The sequence below is a fragment of the Dreissena polymorpha genome, chromosome 9 (genome assembly GCF_020536995.1).
Source record: "Dreissena polymorpha isolate Duluth1 chromosome 9, UMN_Dpol_1.0, whole genome shotgun sequence".
NCBI lineage: Eukaryota > Metazoa > Mollusca > Bivalvia > Myida > Dreissenidae > Dreissena > Dreissena polymorpha.
Genome location: NC_068363.1, coordinates 102,466,239 through 102,484,453, shown reverse-complemented (window position 1 = coordinate 102,484,453; position 18,215 = coordinate 102,466,239). Strand labels below are relative to the sequence as shown.

Below are 18,215 nucleotides of genomic sequence, written 5' to 3'. Positions count from 1 at the left end.
GCATATTTCAATACCAAAACGCAGACCCTAAGTTCAACGTCAAGGTAACAGGGTAAAAAATTTGTGTGCGTATCGAAAGGCCTTGTCTATATACACATGCATACCAAATATGAACGTTATATCTCAAGGGACATAGAAGTTATGAGCATTTTTCGAAACCTAAACACAGATTTCGAAACCTAAACGCGGACCCCAAGTTCAACGTTAAGGTCACAGGGGTCAAAATTTGTGTGCGTATGGAAAGGCCTTGTCCATATACACATGCATACCAAATATGAAGGTTACATCTCAAGGGACATAGATAATATGAGCATTTTTCTAAACCTAAACGCAAAGTGTGACAGACAGACGGACGGACAGTCCGATCACTATATGCCCTCCTACCGGGGTCATAAAAAATTACACCATATGCTTAACAAATCAAAAGGCATCTTGTAGATGGGAAAAACTTTTGAGATAAATTACCTTGGTTTTGTTTTTGCTGGGCAAATCTAAGTTTTTTCCAAAACAAGAGCTGTCACCATAGGATGACTTATGCCCCCCTATAAACGCTTGATAAATGTTATGAGGTTTTTTTGAAACCTAAACGCAGATTTTGAAATCTAAACACAGACCCTAAGTTCAAGGTGAAGGGGGTCAAAATTTTTGTGCGTATAGAAAGGCCTTGTCCATATACACATGCATACCAAATATGAAGGTTATATCTCAAGGGACATAGAAGTAATGAGCATTTTTCGAAACCTAAACGCAGATTTCGAAACCTAAACGCGGACCCTAAGTTCAACGTCAAGGTCACAGGGGTCAAAATTTTTGAACGTATGGAAAGGCCTTGTCTATATACACATGCATACCAAATATGAAGGTTATATCTCAAGAGACATAGAAGTTATGAGCATTTTTCGAAACCTAAACACAGAATTCGAAAGCTAAACGCGGACCCTAAGTTCAACGTCAAGGTCACCGGGGTCAACATTTTTGTGCCTATGGAAGACCTTGTCCATATATACATGCATACCAAATATGAAGATTACATCTCAAGGGACATCAGGGTTTTTTTTTACTAAGAAAGTGACGCCGATATTCGGCGTCTTCCCCTACCAGAATTTTTCCCCTAAAGATACCATTTCCCCTCCAAAAATATAATTTTTCACCAAAATATAATATTTTAACCTCAAAGAAATGTTTTTTTTTCTTTTGGGAAGTCGAAACTTATCCAATTTGTACCATGTACAACGATCTCGCTCTCTCTCTCTCCCGACGAACACTCAAGTCTGGGAATCCCAGTGATTTTATATATAGCTCTTAAATTACGTCATGGAAACCGGGCAACTAATCGTATTAATCATGTGACTATTTTACTGGATTCCGTTCTTGCGCGAGAAGGGTGTTTCGTCAATTAATTACCGGAAACCAGTCGAATTTTTCATCCGGGTTATGTGAAAGCCAAGATATAAAAGTTAAAACAGAAAAAAGTCTCATAATTGGCGTTCATACACGAACAAAATAAAACGTTCGGACTCGGAAAATGTTAATTGCGTTGACGCATTATTTAAGAATGAATCATCAAAAACCGTTGAAACACAGCAGGATTCGGAGGTACATGTAATCAACATCGATTAATACTGTCGGATTATTGTGAAAGTGAAAGTAGACAATCGGCAGCTGCCGCACCTTTCCCTTCCAATACTGTAGCATATCTAGATCGTCAACCCATTCATCATGAAATTGAAATCATAATATTGACATCGTTCCCCGGCCCCAGTTGAAAACATTTCCCATTATAAGATCTACACCTGCAACTTTATTTAGGACTTTGACTTTAATATCATACTTGTTTATGTGTTTAAGAACAAAAAGGTCAGAGATATGCCTCTTTTTCTAAAAAAAAACCCTGAAGTCTGTAGGTGAGTTATAGACATTGAAATAAACAGTTTTTATTTTTTCCCCAAATATGTCTCTTTCGCGCTCAATTTTTCCCTTTTACCCAGCGTCCAGCGTCTTCCCCTTTTTCTAAAAAAAACCCCTGGACATAGAAGTTATGAGCATTTTTCGAAACCTAAACGCAAAGTGTGACGGAAAGACGGACAGACAGACAGACGGACAGTCTGATTACTATATGACCTCCTACCGGGGGCATAAAAAGAGGGCCAAAGTTTCAAAGAAAACAAGGAAATAAACTATTTTGAGCAGGATGTGTTTATGGTTTCACAACTGAATGAAAAACACCAAGCAACCATGTTTTTTTAACAAACCACAATCATTTTCGAACACAGCAAAGATATTTACATCTTGTGTCAATACTCTGTGTAAGTTTCACATTTTGAGGGTCAAAAATGTGACTTCTAGTGTTCAAGTGGTTTTACTATAACCACATAAGGAAAACTGCCCCCACCTCATGGTAGCCATGTTTTCCAACGAACAGGAACCTTATCTCACTTATGGAAAACAAGAAATATGTCCATAGGACACAGATGCCCCCAACTGTAACTTTGTCACTACATAAAAGTATAACTGTGTAAATGCTTGGTAGAAGTTATTAGTGTTTTTTTCAAATCCAACACACAGATTTCGAACCTAAACGCGGACCCTAAGTTCAAGGTCAAGGTCACAGGGGTCAAAATTTGTGTGCGTATGGAAAGGCCTTGTCCATATACACATGCATGCAAAATATGAAATTGCTATCTGAAGCGACATAGAAGTTATGAGCATTTTTCGAAATCTAAACGCAAAGTGTGACGGACAGACGGAGGGACAGACGAACGGACAGTCCGATCACTAGCCCTCCTTCGGGGGCATAAAAATGTCTTAGAATATCAAAATAAATCAGAAAGCCACATAAACTAGAGAGCGGACAACATGCTTAATCCTTGAAATGCACTAAGTGACCACGTGACCTAGTTTTTGACCCGGCATGACCCATATTCGAACTTGACCTAGATATTGTCTTAATACAACTTCTTACCAAGTTTAGTAAAGATCAGATGAAAACTACTTCAATTAGAGAGCGGACACCATGCTTAATCCTTGAAATGCACTAAGTGACCCAGTGACCTAGTTTTTGACCCGGAATGACCCATATTCGAATTTGACCTAGATATTGTCTTGATACAGCTTCTGACCAAGTTAAGTAAAGATCAGATGAAAACTACTTCAATTAGAGAGCGGACACCATGCTTAATCCTTGAAATGCACTAAGTGACCCAGTGACCTAGTTTTTTGACCCGGCATGACCCATATTCGAACTTGACCTAGATATTGTCTGGATACAACTTCTGACCAAGTTTGGTAAAGATCAGATGAAAACTATTTGAATTAGAGAGCGGACACGAAGTGTGACCGACCGACCAACTGACTGACTGACCGACCGACGGACAGTGCGAAAACTATATACCCCCTTTTCTTCAAAATGGGGGCATAAAAAATCAAAGCAAGGTTCATAAAGATTGCACAAACAAATGTTTTTTCTAGAGTATTCACAAGCTTTTTCTTAAATCTGTCATACTGACCAAAAGTTTTACTCCACATGACCCAGTTTTAAATGGCCGAAATCATTGAGACTAATGTTCAATCCAAGTTTTATGAAGATTGGGCAATAAATGTGGTCCTAAATCATTCACAGGCTTTTTATTCTATGTTATCAAGTTTGTGAACCCAGATGACCCAATTTGGACCCACCCTGATGTAATTGGCAAGAATGTTCTGACCAAAGTGCATGACCACTGGGTGATAAATGTGGTCTCTAAATTGTTCACAGGCTTTTTCTTCTATTTTATCTAATTTTCAACCCGAATTACCCAGTTTTGAATCCACCCAGATAAATTTGGCAAGAATGTTATGACCAAAGTTCATGAACACTGGGCCATAAATGTGGCCACAAGGAAACAAGAGATGTTTGTCAGAAACACAATGCCCCCTACTGCGCCGCTTTGATACATGTTTTTTTTTACCTTTGACCTTGAAGGATGACCTTGACCTTTCACCACTCAAAATGTGCAGCTCCATGAGATACATATGCATGCCTAATATTAAGTTTCTATGTGAAGGGACATAGAACTTATGAACATTTTTCGAAACCTAAACGCGAAACCTAAACGCAAAGTGTGACGGAAAGACGGGCGGACGGACAGTCCGATCACTATATGCCCTCATAAGGGGGCATAAAATTGACAAAACACAACGCAAAACTGACAAAAGGCAATAACAAAAGCTCAACTTAAGCAGTTTATGCTCAGGTGGGCTAAAAACAAACAGAAATGAGCAGTTGATAAATTGTAAGACAAAAACCAGTACACAAATATGTACAAACCATTTTCTCCTGATTGTGGACACTGACATTGGCTTCCAGGTAGTTTTCCCTGCTAGCTAAGAAAGTGCCTTGCAGGTATTTGCCTGTTCTGATGCCCTTCTGAATCTCAGCCAAAGACAAATGCTCTGGAAATTGAACCTTGTCCTTCTCCACCACCTGGTATTATGGATAAAAATACAGTTTTTGAATATTTTTGGCGGTTAACCCTTTGCATGCTGGGAAATTTGTCGTTTGTCGAATACTATCAGAATAGCAAATAGTTTGAATCCTGATGAGACGCCACATTCTGTGGCATCTCATCTGGATCCAAACTGTTTGCAAAGGCCTTCAAAATTCTGTTCCAGCACTGGAAGAGTTAACCCTTTACCACTTAGATACGTATTTTGACGCATTTGTAGTCCCATAGAAAGTAAAATTTATTACAGAACTTTCTTACTAAATTCAAGTTAAAAGGCTTAATTTCCAACCCATAGATACTGATGAGCAGCAAACAGCATAAAACCTGAACAAACTGTGAGTTACTCACAGGCTGTTCTGGCTTTGTACTGGCTGCAAAAGACATTTTCACTTTGCTTCTAATTTGGAAAAGGGTTACAAACTTTTTTATACCATATGATCTAGTTACCTATTTAAAGACATCTTATGACCCAGTTTCAACATTGTCCAGAATGTCAAGAAGTAAACTGTTTTGTGCATGATAAATAAAGACATTGTAAAGGCTAAGAGAATCCAACCGATATATCAAAAACATTTCTTTACCATGCCTACCGTTAAGAAACACATATTGTTTTTAAAAGTGTGTAAAAAAGATGCACTATTATAGTTTAAAAACAATTAAAAACATTGTTTATACTTTACCATGCTTGTTCCAACGTGAGCTAGTTTATCAAGCAAGGATCCATTGTCTTTCAAACTCTTTATATATTCTTGAACTGAAATAAAGGATAATATAACTGAAATAAAGGATAATAACACTTGACCTTTGATACAAACATGACTTATATTTATTCCATCCAACAGTGCTTTGTAAGCCATGTTCAAGCTCCTTACATATTCCTGAACTGAAAAAAACTGAGATAAAATAAATATGGACTGTGCTCTGTAATAAGGGGGTTTAATGCATGTGTGTAAAGTGTCGTCCCAGATTAGCCTGTGCAATGTGCACAAGCTAACCAGGGACAACACTTTCTGCTTTTATGATATTTTCTGTTTAAAAAAAGTCTTTTCTCAGCATAAATCCAATTTTGGCGGAAAGTGACGTCCCTGATTACCCCTGTGGAGCATACAGGCTAATCTTGGACAACACTTTACGCACATGCATTACCCCCCCCCCCCCCCCCATTTTTGCAAAAGCTCATATGAATGTATACATAGCAACACCTATCATCACATTTTCGATGGCAATTTACAATATATTACCACACGCAGGGTCTCCTGGTTAATTGTCACGCCACGAGCAATCTCCTATTATTTTCAAATACACTTTTAAATGGCTTTTCAGAGAAAACAGATTTGAGAGTGTAAACGTCCAAGACTTTGAACAAAAAGGAGCATAAATAAAAAGGAGCAAACAATTATAATTGTAAGGTTCAAGTTCAATTTAAAGCACAACTTAAAAAAACAAGAGGGCCTGAAAGGCCCAAAGTCGCTCACCTGAGATAAAAAGAAATGACCTGTTCTTTGCAGCGCAAGATATCAATGGAACAAATGTTCTAACCAAGTATAATGAAGAATGAACAACAATTGGCCCCTTGGCAGCCATGTTTTTTTAACAGACCTGAACCATTTTTTAACTCTTCCAAGATATGTCCAAATTTCATGAAGATTGGGAAAAAAATGTGTCTTCTAGACTGTTCATATGTTGTCACTATATACATATAAAGAAAACTGCCCCACTCCCTGGTGGCCATGTTTTTTCACTGATCAAGACCATTTTCAAACTCGTCCGAGACATCCACATATCTAATGTTTTGACAAAATTTCATGATGATTAGGCAAAACATGTGACTTCTAGAGTGTTCACAAGCTTTTTTACTATATAAATATAAGGAAAAAGCCCCCCCCCCTGGCGGCCATGTTTTTTTACCGATACAAACCATTATAAAACTCAACTGTCCTATCCAGGTGTGGTAGTGCGGTCTCCTTCGCTTACGCAAATGAACCGGTCACAGGACAGTTACAAGTTATGTAACTTTGTAAGCACTTATCTAATGCGGAAATATTATATGACAAACTCTTATTTCCGGTCAGGATGAATATGCTGACTAGTTGTAATTCAATTAACTAAAGGCGTTCAGTCAGGGATGCCTAAATACACTCAAAGAATTTATTTATAAGTGAAAACCAAGGCAGCTTTAACAAAAATAACTAATTTTTATTCCAAGAGCTCGGAAAATGAAGAACAATGACAATAAGGGACAAAATTGTACACAAAACCAGGTTTTCATTGTGAAAAAAAATCTGATAAAGGGAGACAACTCAAACTGAACTTTTGAAATGAACAAACAAAATTAACCCCCTTTGTAAGTTTGTTTTAAAATAAATCTATTTTTAGTCGTGGCGACCTTGACATTGGAGATATTGACGTGATTCTTTCGTGCGACACACCGTCCCATGATGGTGAACAAATGTGCCAAATGATTTTAAAATCTCATAATGAATGACATAGTTATAGCCCAGACAAGCTTATTTATGGCTATTTTTTACCTTTGAACTCAAAGTGTGACCTTGACCTTGGATATATTTTTTCGCGCGACACACTGTCTAATGATGGTTAACAAATGTGCCAAATGATTTTAAAATCTCACAATGAACGACAAAGTTATGGCCCAGAAAGCTTGTTCCGCCCGCCCGACAGCCCGCCCGCCCGCATTCACCAATCTAATAACCAGTTTTTTCCTTCGGAAAACCTGGTTAAAAACCTGGTTAAAAATTTAAGAACAGGTACAAGCTAAGTCTAAAGAATCTAAGTATCGTTACAAAAATGAACAACATACAGCAAATACCTTAATGAATGTAAAAAGAAGTTCAAAATCTGTAAAAAAAAAAAAACTGATATAAATATAAGTTACTGTTAGTCTAGAAAGTGCTTCAAAAATCTAGTTTAAAAATAGGTCTAATTTAATCTAAAGAACAATATTTATGGGGATTAGGAAACTTCAGTGAATCAAATGTGAAAATAAGAAAAAATTACTACAGTTATTGAAATAGAATAGAGTCTTTCTAATTTAGAAATACGAAATAAAAATAATCTAAATAATAAGAATACTTTAGAAAATAATGCCAAAATGTCTTGATGCTGGTGTTAAAAATAATTTTGAGTTTAATTATTTCAAAATTCCAACCTTTTTCAAGAGCTGTTAACTTTTCAAGAAAGCATCAAGAGGTGTTTAAATCAGCCCAAACAGCTTATTGTATACAGTTCAGAAGAGATCAATGGCAGAGTAGTCAATTTTCCCTCAGAACAGTGCATTTATCATTGATCAATATCTTCCCAAATTCCAGAGCAGAACTAAAAATAGATAACTGAACCAGGTTAAACAAGGGAGATAAATACTGCATAAATACTGCAAAATCATGTACATGTTGTCTTTCTTTCAGTTATCTCTTAGTTGAAAGGCTTATCATAAGTGTTAATGACTAAAACAGTTATGTTAACTATGAAAATTCTGTGTTATGAAAAATTACATAACACAGTTAATGTCACATAATATTGACATAATAAAACCAAACTTTACTACACAGGAAACCAATGTTCTGACCAAATTTCATGAAGATTGAGCAAACTAGAAAGTTAACAAGATTTTACTATAGTCATATAAGGAAAAATGCCCAGCCCCTTGGCAGCCATGTTTTTCAAGCCAAGGTTACCATTTTTGAACTCATCCAAGATATCATTGGGACAAATCATCTGAGCAAGTTTCATGAAGATCGGAAAATAAATGTGGCCTCTAGAGTGTTAACACGGTTTTACTATAGCCATATAAGAAAAAATGCCCCACCCCCTGGCGGCCATGTTTTTCAACCAACGGACATCATTTTCGAACTCATCCAAGATATCATTGGGATGAATCTTCTGACCAAGTTTTATGAGGATCGGACAACAAATGTGGCCTCTAGAGTGTTAACAAGATTTTTCTATAGCCATATATAGCCATATAAGGAAAAATGCCTCGCCCCTTGGCAGCAATGTTTTTCAAACAAACGTTACCATTTTCGAACTCATCCAAGATATCATTGAAACGAATCTTCTGACCAAATTTCATGAAGATTGGACAATAAATGTGGCCTCTAGAGAGTTAACAAGGCAAATGTTGACGTCGCACTACACATGACGGACAAAAGGCGATCACAAAAGCTCACCATAAGCACGTTGTGCTCAGGTGAGCTAAAAAGGTACACAAATTATATTCACTGAAATCCTTTACCAAATTTTATTGTTTGCTCAAACTATGGAATATTCACAAAATGCTAAATCTCTTTGATTAAAATTTCTATTTTATAAAAGATTGCAATCATGAAAGGGCTGTGATTTTGGAAACACTTCAGTATTGAAAAAACCTCTGTCGCCTCCCCAACCCCTTACTGTGTTCAAGAAATCCTTCCTTTCTTAAATAATTCAGTTATTTAAGAACTATAGGATATGCAATCCTTGCACTAAGAACAAGGAAATCAGCTGTAAAGAGGAGAAATCACAACCACTAAAAGGAGGAGAAATCACATCCCTGAAAAGAGGAGAAGTCACACTTCTGAAAGAGAAAGAAGTCCCAGCCCTAAAGGGGGTGGGGGGAGAAATCACACCCCTGAAAGGAGAAGAAACCACACCCTTGAAAGGACAAATGACCCCCCTGAAAGAAGTAGAAATCACAACCCTGAAAGGAGGAGAAACACAACTCTGAAAGGAGAAATCATAATCCTGAAAGGAAAAATCACACCCTAGAAAGGAGGAGAAATCACACCCCTAAAAGGAGGAGTAACCACACCCCTGAAAGGAGGAGAAATCACACCCACTGAAAGGAGGATAAATCACACCTCTGAATGGAGAAGAAATCACACCCCTGAAAGGAGGAGAAATCACACCCCTGAAAGGAGGAGAAATCACACCCCTGAAAGGAAAAATCACACCTCTGAATGGAGAAGAAATCACACCCCTGAAAGGAGGAGAAACCACACCCCTGAAAGGAGGAGAAATCACACACCCTGAAAGGAGGAAAAATCACACCTCTGAATGGAGAAGAAATCACACCTCTGAAAGAAGGAGAAATCACAATCCTGAAAGGAAAAATCACACTATTGAAAGAAGGACAAATCACACCCCTGAAAAGAAGGAGAAATCACACCACTGAAAGGAGGAGAAATTACACCCCTGGAAGCAGATATCACACCCTTGAAAGAAAGAGAAAGCACACCCCTGAAAGGAGGAGAAATAACACCAGTGCTTATATATTTCTCCTACTTGTAAAAGCAGTGAGGCCCTTCAGGTTTGCCTTGGCCCGGTTGTCGGCATCGTTCGTGACCAGCACAACTGTGGTAGTGATTCCGGTGCAGGACAGATGTTTCTGGTACCACAGGCCCGCCTCTCGTATGGCCCGATCATTACGGTCGTTTGCCTTCTCACCTGGCGCGCGCTCAATGTATGTATCTCTATAGAAAAAGCAAATTTGTTTAAACAATGGCATCCCTCACCAAATAAATTTTATTTACATCATAAAACAAGAGAGGTGTTCGTCAGAAACACAATGCCCCCTATTGCGCCGCTTTCAAATAAAAAAATAAAATATTTTTTTTACCTTTGACCTTTAAGGATGACCTTGACCTTGAACTTCCACCACTTAAAATGTGCAGCTTCATGACAACGCCGCTTTGATTTTATTTTTTTTACCTTTGACCTTGAAGGATGACCTTGACCTTGAACTTCCACCACTCAAAATGTGCAGCTTCATGACAACGTCGCTTTGAAAAAAAAAAAAAAAAAATTGCCCTTGAAGGATGACCTTGACCTTGAACTTCCATCACTCACAATGTGCAGCATCATGAGAACGCCGCTTTGAATTTTTTTTGTGACCTTTGACCTTGACCTTAAACTTCCACCACTCAAAATGTGCAGCTTCATGAGATACACATGCATGCCCAATATCAAGTTGCTATCTTCAATAGTGAAAAAGTTATGGCCAATGTTAAAGTTTTCGGACGGACAGGCGCCATATATTTGACATTTGACCTTGAAGGCTGACCTTGACATTCACCTTTCACCACTCAAAATGTTCAGCTCCATGAGATACACATGCATGCCATATATCAAGTTGCTATCTTTTCAGTAGTGAAAAAGTTATGGCCAATGTTAAAGTTTTTGGACGGACGGACAGACGCCATATATAAGACATTTGACCTTGAAGGATGACCTTCACCTTTCACCACTCAAAATGTGCAGCTCCGTGAGATGCACATGCATGCCAAATATCAAGTTGCTATCTTCAATATTGAAAAAGTTATGGCCAATGTTAAATTTTTCGGACAGACAGACGCCATATATTTGACATTTGACCTTGAAGGATGACCTTGACCTTCACCTTTCACCACTCCAAATGTTCAGCTCCATGAGATACACATGCGTGCCAAATATCAAGTTGCTATCTTCAATAGTGAAAAAGTTTTTGCCAATGTTAAAGTTTTTGGATGGACGGACAGACGCCATATATTAGACATTTGACCTTGAAGGTTGACCTTGATCTTCACCTTTCACCACTCAAAATGTGCAGCTCCGTGAGATGCACATGCATGCCAAATATCAAGTTTCTATCTTCAATAATGCAAGTTATGGCTAACGTTAAAGTCTTTTTTCGGACCGACGGACAGACTGACATACACACATACTGACATACTGACTGACGGACAGTTCAACTGCTATATGCCACCCTACTGGGGGCATAAAAACAACACATGTCAATAACTCTAATTTAAAATTTAAAAGAGTGGAGGGTTATGGTTATAATTCTCCTAAACATACATGAAGATCATGTTGAAATCATATAGAGTTTCTTAAAGTACCTGTTTTTAAGAACTTTTCCTGGTCAGTAAGAACCCAGGCTACAAACCTACCGCAATATTATAAGAATCATGACAGTCTTACATATTAAGTGCATTTTCAGGGGTTTTTCTAGCCATTTTGAGAAAAGGAGTCTGGTGAAATTGGGAATTTTTTTTACCAATAAAAGTGGCAAATTTGGGAATTATTTATCTACAAAAAGGACTAAATTAAAGGTATATGTTTTGTAAGATGTTTAAAACAAGAGGGCCATGGGCCCTAAGGCGCTCACCTGAGACCCAAAGGAACTAAACTATTCTGGGAAGGTGGAGTTTAAAATAATAAAAGTACTTCATACAGATGGGCGTACATACTTAACTTGCGCTTTTTAGTTCGATTATTTAGTGTAAAATCTTCAAAAGAGGACGAGTGCTGAGCAGACAGGCGGTAGTACAGACTTAGTGTGCTCTATTATTAAAATACGTTTTCACTGTTTTTCCATTCAAAGTTATTTAGAACAATGAAACTCTGATTTTCAAGAAATACTGCATTTCACATATCATACATGACGTACATCTGTGTATAAAATTAATGAGAATAATGGTATTTCTGACTTTCACATAATACTGTATTTCACATATCATCCATGTAGGCCTACATGACTTTTGTATATCAATCTGTATTCATGATTTAAAATGAAATGTAATACTTCATTTAAGAGTTAATTTTTGCTAATTATTCACATTTGTAAGTGTTGTTTGTAAACAATTCCTCTACGCTTCTACTCTTTATTTACAACCAATTCAAAACTAAAATGCATTTAAAATGTGAAATTTATTCTCATATACAAGCTGCATTCAATATCATAAGTATCGCAAATAGTTGGTTTTAAGTACATTTTCTCTATCTCTTTAATTCTTGAACAAAGTATATATGTGATATGATATGTGTACATGTAGACACGATAGTTTTTTGTCAATAAATGTTCAACAGTAAAGTTGGAGAATATTTCAATCTATTTTTTATTGATCAATATAATTGAATTTAGACAACAGTTGTTGCCTAAGCTGTAAAGGATATTTTTATGTACATATCTTTACTTTTTCTTCTTGGTATTCATAATATACACTGGGACTTTGTGATAGTTATAAGTTAAATAATAGCCATATTGAGTAAGTTCAATCAGGCATCACTGTACTTAAAGCTAAGAAATATGAAATATAACACCCATTAAATATATATATATTGTATAAACCTTTCTTGGAAATATATAAGTACATAATTTTGCTATTTCAAGAGCTTGCTTCAATGTTGTAATGTTGTTCTTTTTATGCAGTCAGCATGCTGATTTTTATACGAAAATAAATGCCAGACAGATGTACATGTATTTATGTGTTTATCTCTATATTGATACCACTGTATAGCAATTGCTGTTCCATGCTGTTCACTGCAAAGGGCTGTAAACAAGGGGTTAGGCATTAAGCAACTGTCAGAGATAATGAGGTACCTGCTGTGTCTAATGGTTATTTCATTGGTCTGCAGTCATTAAATTACATGCAACAAAATGTGTGAAAAGTGGCCAGCACAGGAATTTGGGGCCAGACTCTAAACTGTTATATACAGTTGTTTCTCCCCTAAGTAATTTTCTGTAAAATCAATATTACTACTTAAAATTTTGATATTATTTAATAAAGGGTTTTCAGATGGCAAAAATACGTTTGTTGCACTTCATCCCCAACCAATCATCAACATAATAATCCTCTGTTATTATGGCTATGTTTTTCAAATGTTCACGACTTTTTTCAAACTCGTCCGAGGTAACTACATAACCAATGTTTTGACCAAATTTCATGATGATTAGGCAAAAAACGTGACTTCTAGAGTGTTCACAAGCTTTTTTACTATATAAATATAAGGAAAATACCCCCCCCCCTGGCAGCCATGTTTTTTTACCGATCTGAACCATTTTCAACCTCAAATGTCGTATCAAGGAAACAAATGTTCTGACCAAATTTCATGACGATTGGACCAAAAATGTGACTTCTAGAGTGTTCAAATGTTTCCACTATATACATATAGAGAAAAATGCCCTGCCCCCTGGCGGCCATGATTTTTCACCGATCTGGACAATTTTCGAACTCATCCAAGATATCAACAAAAACAATGTTTTGACCAAGTTTCATAATGATGTGGCAAAAATTGTGATTTCTAGAGTGTTCACAAGGTTTCTATATAGCCATATAAGGAATATTGCCCCACCCCCTGGTGGCCATGTTTTTCAACGGACTGGAACAATTTTTGAACTCAACCAACATATCATTTAGACAAACATTTTGGCAAAATTTACATGAAGATTGGACAACAAATGTGACTTCTACAGTGTTCACAAGAATTTTCTATTTTTTTACCTAGTGACCTAGTTTTTGAACACGCATGACCCAGTTTCTAACTCAGACGAGGTATCATCAGGACAAATGTTCTGACCAAGTTTCATGAAGATCAGATAAGAAATGTGGCCTTTAGAGTGTTCACAATGTAAAATGTTGACGACGCACGACAGACAAAAGGCAATCCCAAAAGCTCACCATGAGCACGTTGCGCTCAGGTGAGCTAAAAACAAATGTTCAGACCAAGTTTGATGAAGATTGGACAATAAATGTGACTCCTAGAGTGTTAACAAGGTTTAACTATAGCCATATAAGCAAAACTGCCCTGCCCCCTGGTGGCCATGTTTTTTTACCGATCCAAACCATTTTCAAACTCAACCGTCGTATTCAGGAAACAAATGTTCTGACCAAATTTCATGAAGATTGGACCAAAAATGTGATTTCTAAAGCGTTCACATGTTTTCTCTACATACATATTGAGAAAACTGCCCCGCCCCCTGGCGGCCATGATTTTTCACCGATCTAGACCATTTTCGAACTCGTCTGAGATATCAATGAAACCAATGTTTTGACCAAGTTTCATAATGCACAAGGCAAATGTTGACGACGGACGCACAACGGACAAAAGGCTATCACAATAGCTCACCATGAGCAGGTTGTGCTCAGGTGAGCTAAAAAAGTAAAGTCAAGAGATAAGAAATCATAAGACACTTCTTTCTAAAAAAAAAAAAAAAAAATTTTTTTTTGGGGAGGGGGGGGGGGGGTGAATTTGGAATTATTTTTTTTAATTTTGGTAAGATTTTTGGGAAAAAAACGTGGAATTTCGCGATAGGGAAGCAGCCGAAATTCTGCAGTAATTTTGGGCAAAAAAATCACTTTGCTATTTCCTGGATATAAATATATAAACAGAGTTTCCATACCGGTAGCTATGTTTACTGTCCCTAAAATAAACGTTAAAACCGTCATAAGAATAAATGTCCTATTGTTTTAATCACACTTTGTTAATTTGGTGTAATTAATGTCACTTAGGAGATGTGTTTTGCACGACTCGGTTTGTCTCACTCAGCTGCATTCAGCATACTGTCTATAAGCCCTCACGTCAAAGCCATCTCTTTTTAGTCTTATGAATATGACTGATGAACCCATTTCATATGCATATGCATATGGGTGTGCTCTGCGAAAAAGGGGTTTAATGCATGTGTGTTAATTGTCATCCCAGATTAGCCTGTGCAGTCTGCACAAGCTAATCAGGGACGACACTTTCCGCCTAAACTTGATTTTTGCTAAAAAGAGACTTTCTTGAAACGAAAAATATCATAAAAGTGGAAAGTGTCGTCCCTGATAAGTCTATGCGCACTACACAGGCTAATCTGGGATGACACTTTATGCACATGCATTAAACCCCCTTTTCACAGAGCACGGCCCATATATTTTGCATGGACTCCACGTCATTTACCATTATAACTCTGATAATAAACAGCATTACCGGTACAATGTGAATAGAGTGTGTCCCATATAAGCCTGTGAAGTCATCACAGGCTAATAAGAGACTAAACTTTCCGCTTTTATGGTATTTTTCGTTAAAAGGAAAACTCTCCTTTTGTGAAAATCAAGAAAAGGCGTAAAATTTCATCCCTGACAAGCCTGTGCAGACTGCAAAAGAGATTCCGGTATGACACATAAAGCTCATTTGCTATAGTGAGCCATCAGATCTAACTTTAAATATAGAAGCTATTACTTGTTAAATTCATTTGCAAAGCTGTATGAATGTTTGGCTGGATTCGCAAGGATGTCTTTCAACCTCTTGTAGGCAGGGGCACTCCGATGTTTCACCTAATAACAGACATTGGATTACTGGTTAAAATTAGAGGATCGCTCAGGAAAATGGGGTTTAATGCATGTGCGTAAGTGTCATCCCTGATTAGCGTGTGTGTCTCTGCACAGGCTTATCAGGGACAACACTTCCGGCTTTATGGTATTTTTCATTTGAAGGAAGGAAAGTTTCGTCCCTGATTAGCCTGTGGGGACTGCACAGGCCAATTTGGGACAACACTTTTAGCTCATGCATTTATTACAGTTTACCTAGAACGCAGCTCATTAAAACAACCAATTTCTTTCCTAAATTTACAACCGATTTCTTTCCTAAATCTATCAGCATACTTCCACAGCAACACTTTCAATACAAAATACTGGCTTGAAATATGTCTTTTCTGTAATTGCATGCTAAAGATCATAAATACCTAATAAACAAGACTATTGTCAAGCAATATAAGTCCCCTACCGGCTCCACCATTGTCAGATTTTTTTATTTTTTTTGTTGCCATAGCAACCAGAATTTTTGACGTAGGAACAAAATGAAACGACGTGCATAATGTCCTTATTGCCATCTATCCATGTTTCAAGTTTCATGAAAAAAATATTAAGAACTTTCAGGTTTTTTTTCCTTCTTTGTGACCCGCCAAAAATCCGCCCTTTCCCCTCCGATTTTTTGTTCCCCTCAGCTGGTAAATTTTCCCCTAGATTTCATTTTCCCCTCCAAAAAAAAATATTATAATTTTTTTTTTTTTTTAAATCTTTAAATATATAAGTTTACCTGATCCAGTGTAGAAAATAGAAAAATATTGCATAATAAAATTTTCTGTTTCCTTGAATTTGTTTTAAAAACAGTAAAATATGCTTAATTGATTATTTAAGACTTTCCTCATTTCCCCCCCCCCCAAATCCGGCGTTTCGTGTGATTTTCCCCCCAAAATACGGCGTTTCGCGCGATTTTTTTCCCCTAAAAAAAGGCCAGGCCCTTTCCCCAAAATCAGATAAAACCCCCTGACTTATAAAGTTATTGCAGGATCCAGAAAAGTGTGAAAGACTGACTGACTGACTGACTGACGGACACACAGAGCACAAACGATAAGTCCCCTCCGGTGAAATCAATAGGGGACTAATAAGTACATGTACTTAATATGAAGGAAATGTGATTTAAAGTTAAACTCTATTCCAGTTTCAAGATAAGGAAAGGACATTTAATAATTCACCTCCTCTAAAACTGTTTGAAGAATGATCAAATTTTGTATTGCTGCATCTTCTAAAACATCAATCTGAAACAATAGAAATTACTGTTAAATACATGATAAAATATGGAAATACATGGAATTGAAAATACTGAAATGAATAATTTCTAAAATAACTTTGGAAACTGGATGCATTATTTTAAGAGAATAACAGAAGGTTTTAAACACGTTTCATTATTTGCAGACTTTTGGATATCAGTTGATCTGTTGGATGTACACACCTTTCAGGATGTTTTCATATGCAGTTGAAAGAGGTTAGTTAGTGATACTGTACAAGAGCTCTTGTGCAGCTCCCAACTGTCTCTGCAGGCACAATATCACCATCACTAATGGTTTTTAGATAGAATGAGTGTGTATTTTTACATTGAATGTCTACATAAACGCATGCAAACAGAGCTCCAGATAAGATGCGTATATTTGCGTATTTACCCATTGAAAAATAAAAAAAACGCATAAAAAATCAGCCCGGTACGTAACATTAAGCAATACAAATTTTGGTACGTATTTTTTTAAGTGTGTAAACGGTTTAACCAATAATCAAGTGGCGTTTTGAGTGTACGATAACCTTTGAATCAAAAGTAAGTCAATCAAAGCAAGCTTGCAATCAAAATTGCGGCCCATGACGTTTGTGGTTTAAAAAATGGACGTTTTAAGCGACAAGCGGCTCCTGTGGGAATATTTTAAAGAAAGTCTGTTCATATCATCATTTTAACTTCTTTCCTTTGCATTTATTAATATAAATAACAAATAATACTATTTCTCGATTAAACAAGCCATGTAATATATCAGTGGAAATAAACATTACCCCTCAATATTTCTAAGTACCTTTTATGGCTGAAACAAAGGAGTAAAATACGCTTGAACAATAATATCAGGGGGTAACATACCATTTTGACTAAAACCTTATCTGGAGCTCTGCATGCAAATAAGCCCAGTGTGTGATTCTCAGCATTGTAATTTTAAGTGAATTGTTACTATGACAGCTAGTTAGTGACCAAATTAGCTTACTCATGAGCACTAAAAGCCTAGGGAGCATTAGTAAACTAAATGTTTTGAAGACACCAATGCCCCTTTGACATAGACAAATCCATAGGCCAGATGACGAAACAAAACAAGAGCTGTCTCCATAGGATGACATATGCCCCCAAAAAACAATTTAATATTTATGTAAGACAGCTAAATAACAGAACAAATTTTTTGAAACCTAAATGCAGACCCTTACTTCAAGGTCATGGCCACAGGGGTCAAGATTTGTGTGTCTGGAAAGGTCTTTTCCATATACACATGCATACCAAATGTGAAAGTTATACTTCAAGAGACATATAGCTATATTAGCATTTTTCATAATCTAAACGCAGATTTCAAAACCTAAACACAGGCCCCAGGGTTAAGGTCACAGAGGTCAATTTTTTGGGGGGTTATTGAAAGGT

At 36.9% G+C, this 18,215-nt stretch overlaps 1 protein-coding gene across 2 annotated transcripts in view; it reads right to left on the bottom strand.

Moving 5' to 3' along the window:
• LOC127844633 (exosome complex exonuclease RRP44-like) overlaps positions 1 to 18,215 on the bottom strand; it is a 56,589-nt gene that overhangs the window by 33,468 nt on the left and 4,906 nt on the right. For both annotated transcript variants that reach the window (XM_052375039.1, XM_052375040.1), the window contains exons 2-6: positions 16,750 to 16,812; positions 15,456 to 15,550; positions 9,762 to 9,949; positions 5,165 to 5,238; positions 4,307 to 4,462 (exon numbers count right to left, since the gene is read on the bottom strand). In XM_052375039.1, coding sequence (XP_052230999.1) covers positions 4,307 to 4,462; positions 5,165 to 5,238; positions 9,762 to 9,949; positions 15,456 to 15,550; positions 16,750 to 16,812 — 576 coding nt within the window. The remainder of the gene's footprint in view (positions 1 to 4,306; positions 4,463 to 5,164; positions 5,239 to 9,761; positions 9,950 to 15,455; positions 15,551 to 16,749; positions 16,813 to 18,215) is intronic.